This window comes from Ylistrum balloti, unplaced genomic scaffold (assembly GCF_031769215.1).
Source record: "Ylistrum balloti isolate Yb309-2 unplaced genomic scaffold, AGI_CSIRO_Ybal_v1 Utg369590, whole genome shotgun sequence".
In the NCBI taxonomy this organism is placed as follows: domain Eukaryota; kingdom Metazoa; phylum Mollusca; class Bivalvia; order Pectinida; family Pectinidae; genus Ylistrum; species Ylistrum balloti.
Window position 1 is genome coordinate 897,673 of NW_026781876.1, and position 14,693 is coordinate 912,365.

Here is a 14,693-nt window from a genome sequence, read left to right on the forward strand (position 1 = left end):
GTTAAATTAAAATATCTGATGAAATAAAGAGCACATTTTTTTAATTTTCAGGCACCTATCTAGTCTAAATCCATGTATACATCACTTATGAGACTTGGTCCATGGAAAATTTCATTTTTTTAAGATAAGTAAAGAAAATTTGTATCAAATATCCCTTAAAAATATACCCTTTAATTGCACCATTCTTTTTCTCCTACAAAATTAGAAATAAATATTTAACACTTTATTCATCCTCTTTATCTCTTACATTTATCTGATAAGATTCAGTTGAGAAGAATCAGGCCATTAAACTTGACCACGACTTGACAGACTGACCGACACTTCTTGACCAGTATACTTACTGTATGGACTCTTAGCCATGTAGGTCTGGTCAGATTCCAAAGCTGGACCCTTGCCAACTTTGTTGACAGCAGTGATACGGAATCCATACTCAGTACCCTCAACAAGTTTGTCTGCAACACAGGACAGCTCGTCTGCGGGGACTTGAGCAACCTGTGTCCAGGTAGCACGGCGAGCGTCACGTTTTTCGACAATGTAGCCAGTGATTGGTGATCCACCGTCATTAGAAGGAACATTCCAAGAGATACCCAAAGATGTCCTGTCGGGATTGGTCACTTGCATAGCCCGAGGTTTACCTGGCACGTCTACAGGTAAAATATCAAAATTGATCAGCATTAATAGGAATGAATATTATTCAAATGAATGCTTAATCACATATCTATTTCAGCATCTCATGAATATTTATATCCCAGTGACCCATATTTCAGAAACTCAAGAATAATTCAACAGATTTCAAGGTTTAATTAAAAGCAATACTACCTGGATATATATATATATTTGCAGGAATCCCTGGTACAGAAAAATAATTGTCCCTCAAACCATTAATTTATAATGTATTAATTTTAATATATTCATTTTATTTGTTTACGTTTTAATCACATCTAAGTAAAAACAGAGTCAATTTCAACAACTCCCACTGACATTAAAACAGGTCGAGTGTCAAGTTTTTACTTACTCGCTGGTTTTTCAATAGTTGTGGCATCAGATTCCAAAGGAGCACCTGGCCCCACACTGTTGACAGCGAAGACACGGAAGAAATATTTCTTGCCGGTCAAGAGACCCTGAGGTCGTAGATTTGTCGTGTACTTGTCGGTCTTGCCAAGCTTGGTCCATTCCTCTCCGTCGGTGCTTGCCTCAACGATGTACTCAAGGACAGGGGAGCCGCCATCTTTGTCAGCTGGGCGCCATGTGAGGTATGCAGAAGACTCGTCCACATCACGGACATCCAGAGGTCCTCTGGGGGCACTGGGTACATCTGCAGGGCGTTTTGGTTTGACAGACTCCTGACTTTCCAAGGCAGGCCCAACGCCTTCTTCATTCTCGGCAAAAACACGGAATAGATATTCCTTGTTTTCGATCAGGTTCTGGACACAGTAAGTCAGAATGCTTGGTTCAGTGCGTCCAACCTTTGTCCAGGTCATACGTTTACTCTCACGCTGTTCCACGATATATCCAGACAAAGGTCGTCCACCATCAGACAGTGGGGGACGCCAGGCAATGGTGACTGATGTTGCAGTGATGTCCGAGTATTTCATCGGTCCTTCAGGTGCACCAGGAACAGCTGTAGAAAAAAAATCACGACTATTACAGCACTGTTTATGAATAGAATATCTTTAGACAAGATTCAGTAGCAGAAACTAACACAAGACCATATTACTGAAAGGATATCTAGAACAAATTCTTGTCTAATTAGAGAGGTTGTCACATGTGAATAAAAGGGTATATTTGATATATGCATTAGGGAAAGAAGTACAGACTTCTGGACAAAAGACAGACAACCTATGGCCTCTCAGCTGGTACAAAATCTTGAATTCATTACACTGCCATTGTACAGGACTTGGACTGATCATTTTGACTCACTGAATTGACTCTTTGGTGTGACTCTATCAGACTCAAGTGCGTCAGATTTGCCGACGGCATTTTCGGCTATCACTCGGAAGATATACTCCTTCTGTTCGCGTAGATTCTGAGCACAGTATGTAAAGATGTCAGCATCAACCCTGCCAACTTCCGCCCAACGGAACATGCTAGCCTCCTTCATCTCTACAATGTAGTTGGTGATAGGAGACCCTCCATCACTTTTGCTAGGCAACCAGGAAAGAGTAAGCTCTTTCTTCTGGATGTTACTGAAGTTGATTGGTCCAACAGGGGGTGATGGTCTCTCTGTAAGTTCACACAATCAAAATTTGTCAGAAACCAATTAAACTACTAAACATACACATATTAAAACATATCTAATAGGGGAGTTTTGCTGATTTGTGATAGGAAGAAAGCTTTCAATCACTTCTTTGTCATTTAATTTGTATATTAGCAGAAGGGAAAAAAGTCTGTGACATTCCCTTCTGTGGTAGAATATTTTTCAGATGTACATGAAAAATGAACCTACAGAATTCTTTTCCAATACCTTTTTACTGTAACATCTGATAGCTCCTTTTCATTTTCAAAAATGGCAAGGGATAATCTTTTCAAAGAGTTTTTATATATTGCAACACTGTAAGCAAAAAATCTCTGAGAAACAGTCTTGAGGTAAATAAAATTGATTTCCAAACACTAACCAGGCTTGGCCCTTGGGACGATTGCTTTGTCTGTTTCCGCTGGCTCACCGACACCGATCTTGTTCTCGGCAGCGACAGCGAAGTAGTATTTACTGCCTATGTTGAGTTTCTTGGCTGTGAATTCGGTAGTATAAGTGGTTGTGGTGCCAATCTCTACCCAGCTGTCGACACTGTCCTCACTCATACTGATACGATAACCAGTGACCTTTGACCCACCATCATCAGTAGGTGGTTTCCAGCTCAAAGACACACAGTCGGTTTGAAGGTCAAATGTTTTTAGGTCAATAGGTGCTTTAGGTTTGCCTAAAGTTGAAAGAATTTTTGAACAATAATTAGCTAAAGGATTGAGTTTGTTGGTAATTTATAATATTTTAGTTTTCAAGCAAAGTTGATTTTAAAATGTCATATTAACAATGTACATTTCAATTCAAATCAAATTAATTGTTCTTTATCAAAGTAATTATTATTTTAAAAACAACTGATATTAACATTGATAATTTCTGCATTGTTGTGATGTACAACAATTCTTGATGGAAAATGAAAGTAAAAAACAATTGATAATAGCCTGATCAATGTTCAGTACTTACTGAGGGGCCTCATTGGCGTGGCACTGTCAGTAGACTCAAGGGCTGGACCCTGGCCTTCCATGTTAACAGCGGACACTCTGAAGAAATAACTGTTGCCCTCGACAACATCCTCTGTAGTGAATGTCAACTTTTGACCGCTGACCTTTCCAGCTGGACTCCATCCTGACCTCCTGTTTTCCTTAACCTCTAGGACGTACCCGGTGATTGGGGTTCCGCCATCTTCTGTTGGTGGTTTCCATGACATTGTCACAGAATCCTTCGTGATGTCGGAAAATAGGATTGGTCCAACAGGACGTCCTGGTAGATCTGATTAAAAGTAAAAATCATATTGTAATTTACAGAAATGTATTACAATCCATCCAGACAATATTAACAAAAAGACTCCAAAGTTTTGAAAATCTAAATGTTCAAATCACAGTAAACTGTTGTTGGATCAAATTAATGACACAAGAGACAATAATTATGGATTTTTCTCACACAATAAGATGTATGCATTAACCTTATGAGATATACCGCGAACCACTTTCCACTTGCTGTGAAAAGTTTGAAGCTTAGAATTAGAAATACTGTGACAAATATTATAATTTTGACTGAATTTTGTAATATTGCTACAAAAACAAATATGAAAAACTCCAATTTGACTCAAGATGACAGGTGTCCATGTTACCCCCAACAACAGAGAAAGAGACTCACCATATTGACTCTTTGGAGTAACAGTGTCTGATTGAGTAGGCTCTGATTTTCCGACAGCATTTTCAGCAATAACTCTGAAAATAACGTCTTTCTTCTCTTTCAAATTCTGGGCACAGTAACTGGTTACAGTTGGTCGAACTTTGTCTACTTCAGTCCAGCGGAACTGAGTGACTTCTTTCATCTCTACAATGTAGCCCGTCAAGGGGGAGCCACCGTCACTCTTACTGTGTTGCCATGACAATGTAACAGTGGTTTTATCAATGTCAGAGAATTTGATAGGACCGACTGGTGGTGATGGCCTCTCTGAATTTGAAATCAAACAGAAATTAAATTATTCATTGCAACAATAAAATGAGTTTAGGAGCTGTGAATTGATGGACATTGCTAGGACCATATATGTTAAGGAAATATTGCTAACAAATTATGCCCAGACCTACTTCTAAAATATTATAGTTATTTAGAGTGCACAGAAAAAGTTTTCATTATAGAATTACCGAGATATCAGTGCTCCTGTAATTACTACCAAAGCAAGTGCTCTTTGATGTATTGAAATGGCGGACATTAAACCTAAACTTCTAACTCACCGGCCTTCTTTCGAAGAACAGTTGGTGAATCTGTCTCAGCTGCTTCTCCGACGCCAACCTTATTTTCTGCAGCTACGGCAAACATGTATTCGACATCAGTAGTGAGGTTGCGAATCACTGTGTCAGTCTCATATGGTCCTACGTTGTCCACTTCTCTCCACTGACCGCCGTTCTCACGGACTTTGATGCGATATCCAGTCAACCTGGATCCGCCATCAAACTTGGGCTGTTTCCATGTGATGGTGGCCTTTTCTTCGTTAACAGTCAGTGTTTTGACATTAATAGGTGGTCCTGGCTTCTCTAATGGTTTCTGGGGTTTGACCCTGTCAAGTGAATCCAATGCAGGACCTTGACCTTCTGCGTTGACTGCCGACACACGGAACAGGTATTCCTGATCTAGTGACAATCCTCCGGCCTTGTACGTAAGTTTATCAGCATCCACCGTTGCAATTTTGGACCATGTGGTTCTTCTGCTGTCACGAGACTCGATAATATAGCTGGTGATTGCAGTTCCTCCATCAGTCAGTGGTGTTTTCCACGAGATGGTTACGGAATCCTGAGTAAGATTGGAGTAATCCAAGGGTCCAACAGGTTTTCCTGGCTTGTCTGAATCCAAGACAGTTGAATAACATCAATCTGATTATGTAATTGTAAACCTGACAACCTTTGCTCATTCACAAACTAAATATTTGTACATTTTATCAAGTAAACTAATTTGTAAAACTGGAAACCCAAGAAAGATATTTTTTACTTCTTGGAAGTTATATATGAAACATCATAGTTCCCTAACATAGATATTTTCTACAGAAAACAAACTAAATAGTTCTAGAAATGTTCACAACATATCGTAAATATAATAAGTGTTAGTGTTGATACCTAACATAGAAGTTCTGCAGGTTAAGTGTTATTATTAAATCATTTGTCATATTGTTACATACCAAATGGACTCTTCGGCTCCACTACGTCAGATGTCAAGGCATCCGATTTACCAACACTGTTTTCAGCAAAGATACGGAACATATATTCATGTTGTTCCGTTAGGTTCTGAGCACAGTATGTAAGGATGTCTGCTGTCACTGTGGTAACAGGTGACCAGCGGCTTGTCTTGGTGTCACGCATCTCAATATGATATGCAGTCAAGGGGGAGCCACCGTCATGTCTGCTTGGTTGCCATGACAACGTCACAGTTGTCTTGTTTATGTTGGAGAATTTGATTGGCCCAACTGGTGGTGATGGTCGCTCTGAAATTTGTATAAGGACTTTTGTCTTAGACATGAAACAAGATCATGTTTGAGGACATTTTTTCTTACTTGAAGAAACAATCTGTGGTGAAATAATACCAGGAATGATACAACCGTTACATTTATTAAACAAATATTATTTCTTGATGGGCAAGAATACATTATCAAAGGCAAGAATACGATTCTCAGTGACAAATGTTATATGAACAATCTTGTTCAGTCACTCTAAAAATTTTTTCTGAAAAGAAATACTCAGATAAAACATCTACAAAGAAGAAAACATTTCATGTTTGTCAAAACTTTTTTGGGAAAACCTGGTCCCAACAAGAAGTAGTGCTATATTTCTTGTTTTTTTCACATCAAATGAAAAAAAAAACTTCATATCAATAAAAAAAACCATTGATAACCATATGCAAGAGCCTGATTAGCTTACAACTTTGGCTGATCTGACACAAAACAGTAAAAAAAGAATTTAAATTTAAAAAGTGCTATTAAATCAAATATCTACGGAGAAAATTAATAAATTTTTTCAAAAATTCAAACGAAAATATTTTTAATGAGTATGATGAAAAAAATTTTTAAAATGAAAGAAAAAACAAAATATTATGAACTTGATAATACAATATTAATGCAAACATGATTTTCAAAACTGGTGTTTTACAAAGAAATAAAATGCACATCACTGTTAGGTATGTACAGAACATATTCAATGAAGGATTAGTATATTCATAGCCTACACTTCATTTTACAGTTTTCAAATAATATCTTAATATTTCTATTAAAATATCTAATGAATAGATACCTTAGGAACACATTCAATTTCTAAATTTAGATTTCATAAAATGTTTCAAATGAAGACATATTCAAACTTTGTTCAATAGCTCCATATTTTTAACAGGATTAATCAATTCAAATTGTATTACTCGACTAAGATATGTTGAATTGTTGTCCAAATGATAATTACCAAATTACAGACATTTAGTATGAAGAAAAAAATCACTTATATATATATCAGGTTTCTCGATCTGCCAGATTTGGGGCCGATATTCGGCCCCATTCCCAATGCAAAATAGTATCTTTTTTCCCAATTTAGACCCCCAATTTTCCAAATTCTAAGGAAAACGCTGCTATTTTTCCCCAATTCTAAGGGCCCCAGGCCCCAGTCCCCAAATGGGGTGTGAGAGCCCTTTATTATGATAACTGGTTATATATTTGTGAGTTATATCATGGTTGTAATTCATTATCATATCTGCAGCAAAACAGCAATTTAACCCAGTGAAAGTTTTTCTGTAGACAAGTGCTTAACGTTTTTTTCCCACTTTTATTTATATTGTATGCATCAGAAAATTTGGCTTAATAAGTACAAAAAGGTCACAACATGATTTTATTAGCTGATGTGTTTGTTTTGTCAGTAATAATTCAATACACATGAACAAACATTACTTCTATGCATTAGACATATACGTAAGCTTGAGACACACTTAAACATATACACAAGCATTAAACATATAATTGTTTTTAATGTGTAAGCATCAGACACATATATGATCATTACATCAATGCATAAGACAAAATAAAACACATACATAAGCATGAAACTCTACCACTAAAATTATAAACATATATATGATAAGTGACACCTGAGTGAGTAGATATAGTGAAAAGATGGAAAGCTGGTTTACTCTCTATTCCAAACAATTTTTTTTCTCTCAATATTATATATATATAATTTTCACAGTCTATAAAGACACTCTAGCCATTTCTTCATGAAGTGCTAGACTGATAGTGGGAAGATATTTTTTTAAACAAAATATTAACTTTCTTTCTGAAACACTCAAATTTCAAACCAACACTAATATCATCAGATGCTTTTGTAAATTCCAATTTCGGCAATGTCAGGTTTCACCGCTTAAATGATAAACACAAATATGACCTAGAATTAACAGGCTGGAACCTCATTATAACAGTCTTTCACGTTAATGAGGTTTCATTAAAAAAAAAATGCTTGAATGAGACGCATTATCGACAGATATCAAACACAAGAGCATGATTATACACAATGTACAAGATTTACATAGCATACAGCACATAGACATCTTACCAAGCTTTTCTACCGCTGAAACAAACATTATGGTAACGTCACATGTTGAAGCAGGTGACACTGCAGCTTATCCTATCATCCATTGTTGAATTTCCAACACAGAAATTTAAAGTATCCGAATTCTTACTTAAAGCCATATCTTTCACTTATCAGAATTGTCAAAATATCAGATATCGCAAACTTTATTTAAAATCAATTTATAAAAACAAATACAAAATTCAATTTTTTTCACTTTTTCAGTCTGTGATTTTGATTCCCCCCCTGAATCAAAAGCAAGAACAACATTAATAAACTGGGTTTACAATGATCAGCGAAGCATAAAGCACAGAAAAATTTAGAATGCTTGAGAAACAGAAATACTCCATGTCTACTGTACCTGGTTTTTTCTGTGGACAGACAGCTTTATCTAACTCCGCAGCCTCGCCGATGCCGGCCTTGTTTTCTGCAGCAACGGAGAAGTAGTATCGCTGACCAGTCGTTAGATTTCTTACAGTGTAATCGCGGTCATATGGATTGAGAGTTGCAATGTTTTTCCATTTGCCAGTCTCATCTTCATTAAGTCCAATCTTGTAGTTAGTGATCTTTGAACCACCGTTGTCCTTGGGTTCTTCCCAGGTCAAGGTCACCTTATCCTCAGTGAGATCACATGTGTTGAGATTCAGAGGGACTGATGGTGGTTCTGCAGATAAAAAGTAAAGTATATGGGTTGATGTTTCAGGAATACAACTCTGGTTATAACATCTGAATAAAAACAGTTAGTGCTCTGTAACAGCAAGAGAAACAGTGGGCTACTAAGGGTTAGGATTAATACTTGTTAAATACAGTATCATTATTTTATGTAACTTTTTTGGGGAAGGGGTTGGGGGAGAAAAATTACAGCAGATTTCCATCTTTTTCATACTCACGTATAGGCTTCCTTGCCATAACCTTGTCAGGACAGTCCAGTGCTGGACCTTGACCTTCTTCATTAACAGCAGAGACCCTGAAAAAGTACTCGTTGTCCTCCATTAGGCCAGTAGCAGTGAAAATTGTATTCTCCGCACTGACGGTGCCAGCGTTATTCCATGTGGAGCGACGCGCATCACGCATCTCAATAACATAGCTGGTGATTGGTCGGCCTCCATCAGACAAGGGTGGCTTCCATTCCATAGTGATAGAATCATCTAGGATGTTAGAGAACTCCATTGGTCCAACAGGCTTACCAGGTTTGTCTGCAAAAGATGAAGCTTTATGAAGATTTGTGTACAAATAAGAAACAGATTTATATAAATATGAAAAATGACTACTAAAACTCTGAAATAATGAAAACTTGCTGTAAAAAACAAGAGGCCCATGGGCTTTAACTGTCATCTGACATAAAATACAAGATTTCAAATTCTGAACTTGAGAAGAAGTCGAAAATGTGTTTTCAAGATGGTGGCCATGTTGGATTTCGGACCAACCCGAAATTAACAAACTATGGTCAGGATCATTTCAGGTAAGTTTCAGCTCAATGAGACATGTAGAACTTGAGAAGAAGCTGAAAATGTTTATGCCGGACGACGCCAGACAAAAGGCGATCGCAATAGGTCATCAGACCCTTCGGTAAAAAACTGATAAACCTTGATATGTTCATTACCTGATGGAATCTCATGTTTAACCATCATTCAATGTTTCCTTTTTGAAAACAATTATTCATTAATGCTAGATAGGTAATGCTTGAAGCTCAACTCACCATATAGAGACTTTGGTATTGTTGTTGTATCAGCCTCAAGCTCATCTCCAGTACCAAACTTGTTTTCAGCAGTCACTCTAAACAGATACTCTGTCCCTTCTTTCAGATCATTGACTTTAAGGTCAAGGACATCAGGAGAGACTGTGTCAACCATAACCCAGGCTTTGAGGCCTTCACGTTTTTCAACAATGTAACCGGTGAGTGGGGATCCTCCGTCACTCTTTGGAGGTTTCCAGTGAAGGACAGCCGTTGTCTTTTCAACATCGGTCACTGTTAATGGACCCATTGGTTTTCCAGGAGGTCCTACAAATACACAGTCCAGTTTAACAACCTTTTCCAGGATGTCTTACAAGAAGTAGAATCAAATTTAACCAAGGACACCATGCTTTCTAGTCTAGTGCAATTTTATGATGAAAAAAAAAATGTTTTCTATAAAAATTTAAATCATCTATAATACATATATTTTACATTATTTTGCAGCATTATTACTAAGTAATGTTATTCTTATATTTCAGGTGTCAAACACAAGCCAGGATTAACACTGATCCACAAAATGTGGCTCACCTGGAGGACGTTTGGGTGTGACTGGTTTGTCTGTCTCACAGGTCTCCCCAACACCAGCCTCATTTTCTGCGGCAATGGAGAAGTAGTAGTCGGTGCCTTCTGACAGGCGAGGGACCTTTGTGTCATCTTCAATACTGGACAAAGACTCAACCTTGCTCCATTTTCCATGAGGTCCTTCCCTCATCTTGAGGATGTAGCCAGTGATAGGCCCACCTCCATTGTCAAGGGGAGGCTGCCATTTAAGTATGGCATAGTTTTCTCCAACCTTTGTGTCTCTAAGGTCCCTGGGAGGTCCTGGTGGGTCTGGAAAAAGCCAAATAAAGAGATATATTGTGGCATTGTCAAAAACAATAAAATTATTTGTTTTTTTTCTTCTTGTCAATCAATAGTAATCCATGATAATTTCCTTCATAAAATCTCCAAAACCCTTTCAAAAAAATATTTAGATCTGGATACCAAATACCTTTGAAATCTAATCATAATTTCAGTTGCTTTCCATTATATTTAAGACTTATCCCCATATGTCTATATGAAGAACTCACTGATCTTGCGTTTGGGCAAAGCAGTGTCGATTGCCTGTAACCAGGGACTTTGACCTTCCTTGTTGACGGCAGAGACCCTGAACTCGTATTCAGTGCCAGCGGTAAGTTGTGGCACAGTAAACTTGGTGGTTGATCCATCAACTTCTCCAGCCCTGGACCAAGACATACGACTTGTTGGGCGAGATTCAATGATGTATGAAGTGATTGGTGTGTCACCATCACTTGTCGGGGGCTTCCATTCAAGGTCAGCAGAGCAGTCAGTGACGTTAGACACAGTCAGTGGACCAATAGGAATACTGGGTTTGTCTGTGGGACAGAAAGAAAATCTTAATCAGGAATCATACCTACATATGATATGTTTGTAGCATACAGAATGAAAGGGTACGAAGATTTCTATTTAGAGAAATTGTCCAATTCTAATCAAACAGTAACTCCCCCTTACCAAACGGATTCTTTGGTATAACAGGTTTGGTAGGACCCTGGGGTTCACCAAGTCCTGCCTTGTTCTCAGCACGAACCCGCAGGAAGTAGCTTGTTCCTTCGTTTAATTTTGTCACCAGGAGTTTGAGTGTATTTTTGTCCACACGATCAACAGTTGTCCACATGGAACGGGATGCGTCACGTTTTTCGATCACATATCCTGTGATTGGAGTGCCTCCATCGTCCTCAGGTGGCTGCCAGCTGAGAGCTACAGAGTCAGTGAGGATTTCTCCTACCTCAACATCCACTGGCTTAGAAGGTAGACCTGACACAGGAAACACACAGGAATAGATAATGTAAACTGAAGACTTCAAATACCAGGAAAATTATGTCCCAGTTTCACTGTTTTAACATATGTTATATAATGTTACCCGGGAAATTTTGTCCCAATTTCACTGTTTTAACATGTGTTATATAATGTTACCAGGAAAATTATGTCCCAATTTCACTATTTTAACATATGTTATATAATGTTACCAGGAAAATTATGTCCCAGTTTCACTGTTTTAACATATGTTATATAATGTTACCAGGAAAATTATGTCCCAATTTCACTATTTTAACATATGTTATATAATGTTATAACATTCAACTTGCATAAACAGAATGCAGAAAAAAGAAAAAAAAAAGAAAAGAAATACTGTTTCGCTATCTGACAATGTCGCAAATAAGATATCATAAATATATACGTTAACTGGAGTTATCTCCCTTACCAATTGGCTTCTTTGGAGTGACTGTGTCTGATTCCACCCATTCTCCTTCTCCAACAGCGTTGACTGCAGAGACACGGAACTGAACGGGTTCATCTTCCTTGAGATTGTTTACGACGTAACGCTCCACAGATTCTGGAACTGTTTCTAATGGAGACCAGGTCTTGCCCTTGTCTTTAGATATGGTAATGTTATAGCTGGTGATTGGAGAGCCTCCGTCACGCTTGGGTTCACTCCAGTACAACGTCACACTGTCACCTTGTATGTTATTAACACGGAAACCAATAGGCTTTCCAGGTGGAGCTGAAATAGCAAAAATCATGTATAACATTTGTTTATATTTCAATAATTATTCTGCATAATATCTTAAGATACATCAGAGTGATATATTTGAAGGACATTTACAGGAATTATATTTGGTGATAATCAAGTTAGATGTTTTCCGTTAATTTTATTATATGTTAATATCTTGATGTTTCTAAATATTTCATCGCTTTAGTGTTTCCATGAAAATTTCCAACATTTTTCTAAATGTTTTCTACTTTTCTTTATTAATCCTGTAAAAAAATTACATGCATTAAAGTAAATATTCTTAAGATTTTTAAACTTACTGGCTGGTTTTGTTGGTTTGATCTCATGGTCAGTGACCAGAGGTTGACTACGACCGACACTGTTGACCGCTGACACACGGAACAGGTAAGCCTGTCCCTCTAGTAAGTTAGGAACTGGACATGATGTACTGTCTGGAGCAACAGTCTTCACAGTGGTCCATGTCATACGACGGGTGTCATATTTCTCCACTACGTAACCAGTGAGAGGAGTACCTCCATCAGATACGGGTGGTTTCCAAGTTAATGTACAACTGCTGTCAGTGACGTCGGAGATTTCCAGAGGTCCCACTGGGATTGACGGTTTGTCTGCAAGGGAATAAATTTCTTAAACTGAATTAAAATTTCAATGCAATTTGTTTGTTACTGGACAACTACTCTATTTAAAAAAGTGTTTTTAAAAAAGAAAATAAATAGAAAACAAATTTTCTCAGAAATTATTACATTATTTATTTTTGTTCAGTTATGAATTGAATAGATTTATTCTTGAAATATTTTTTTCAAATTTTTCAAATTATATTTCAATTTAAATATGTTTAAATTCTTACCGTCAATCCTTTATCTTCATCAACAAAAAGCTTCGCAGTCATGCAGTTGCTTGTTCAATGCAAACACTCAGACAATCTGGACTTTCTAAAATCTTTCCATGCTTTGTTATGTCACATAGATAACAATCATGCAAAAACTTCATGTATTCATTTTCAAAGAAACATCTATTAACCTAGTCTGTTTTGCTACTCTGAATTGTTTTCTGTTTTGTATTTGATTTTATGATCACACTTTATCAATAGTTTGTATATAAGTAAGGTTTTACTGTATAAACAATCCATTATATATTGCTGATATTCTGATAGGTAAGAAATATTATTGCTGTCTTGTAGTAGCACAATCTTAAGCAGTATCAAATAACCCTCCAATCGGTCAACCATGTTAAGATTTAGCAAATGCTTCTCACTGGTCATTTGTCTAAGGTGACTGTGTAGTCATTGAAACATCACACTCCAATCTGCTACTACTTGTTTTATAAAAACTTTCATTCTAAATATCATTTCATCAATGTCTAAACAGAATTGAAGGTAAATTATGCCAGGCAATTGATAAACAAACAAATTTCAATTCGAAGAAAAATATTAAAATTTTATTGCCTCTCAGATGGTCAGAAGTCTGTTTCATATAAAATAAAATATTAATCAAAACATACATACATAAACATACATTAAAAATACATTAAAATATTCTTCAGGGATAATAATACAAATAATTTTGTTCTGATATGCAAATTAGGTAATGAATATTCATGTTCTAGCATATAACTAATCATGCAAAATACTGGTTAATAAATATATATATATATATATATGTATGTAGACTTATGTAAACTATATCTGACTACCTGTTTATATAATCAGCCGTATCCCCACAATAAAATATAAACATTATAACGGTATTGCTAAAACTTAAAAAAAAATATTTATAAATGTGTTTAAATATCACAATCTACAATATCTTGATGGAATGTCATCTCATCATTAACATTAGGCGGTGGGTGGCGGTTATAACATTAATCTCATCACATACAAAGTTTTAGTGGTAAACCTAGACATATCACACAGGTTAATCACAGTCATTAGTAGAACTCACACGGACATGACTAACTGTTCATAGGCAAAAATTAAGGTAAACAATAGAAATTTTGTGACAATTGTTTTTCATTATCTAGAAGCATTCAGTAGAGTATTACATTGTTGTCGGTGAAATATCGAGAAATATCGAGAAATATCAAGAAGTATCGATAAATATCTCATTGATAAAAGTGAAAAGTATCACTCTTGCAGACTGTACAAAAAACACATAACCAGACATCTGAAGGCGTAGTTTACTTGTGACATGACCTTCAATTCCATGGTAAACGTTTATTTCCATGAAAGTCGGCAAACTATGCAACACAAATAACCTTATCAGAGATCAAATCAAATCCCAAACCAAACTATCTTTAATGTGGAGCTAACACGTTAGACATTTCAAGGGGATTCGTGTCATCCCAGCGACAACTGTAGGTTGCTGCCATAGTTTAAGCCGCATAGCGAATGGTCACAGGCTAAACTCTCTTTGAACATTTTACAGCAAATTTTGTCTCTTAGTGACAGGAATAAGTAATATTTTATATATAAATATACAAATATATTTACATTGAACTTTATTTTTGTATTATATATTTTTAATGATTTAAAAGTAAAAACAGACTATATTTTGT

The 14,693-nt window shown here is 36.5% G+C and overlaps 1 protein-coding gene across 1 annotated transcript in view; it reads right to left on the minus strand.

The window, feature by feature from the left end:
- LOC132544614 (titin-like) overlaps positions 1-14,693 on the minus strand; it is a 154,846-nt gene that overhangs the window by 26,797 nt on the left and 113,356 nt on the right. The window contains exons 70-85 of the mRNA XM_060208240.1: positions 12,443-12,748; positions 11,835-12,134; positions 11,084-11,386; positions 10,642-10,947; positions 10,100-10,402; positions 9,536-9,838; positions 8,727-9,032; positions 8,198-8,500; positions 5,418-5,720; positions 4,480-5,085; positions 3,896-4,198; positions 3,203-3,508; positions 2,616-2,918; positions 1,921-2,223; positions 1,016-1,621; positions 342-644 (exon numbers count right to left, since the gene is read on the minus strand). Coding sequence (XP_060064223.1) covers positions 342-644; positions 1,016-1,621; positions 1,921-2,223; positions 2,616-2,918; positions 3,203-3,508; positions 3,896-4,198; positions 4,480-5,085; positions 5,418-5,720; positions 8,198-8,500; positions 8,727-9,032; positions 9,536-9,838; positions 10,100-10,402; positions 10,642-10,947; positions 11,084-11,386; positions 11,835-12,134; positions 12,443-12,748 — 5,463 coding nt within the window. The remainder of the gene's footprint in view (positions 1-341; positions 645-1,015; positions 1,622-1,920; positions 2,224-2,615; positions 2,919-3,202; positions 3,509-3,895; positions 4,199-4,479; positions 5,086-5,417; positions 5,721-8,197; positions 8,501-8,726; positions 9,033-9,535; positions 9,839-10,099; positions 10,403-10,641; positions 10,948-11,083; positions 11,387-11,834; positions 12,135-12,442; positions 12,749-14,693) is intronic.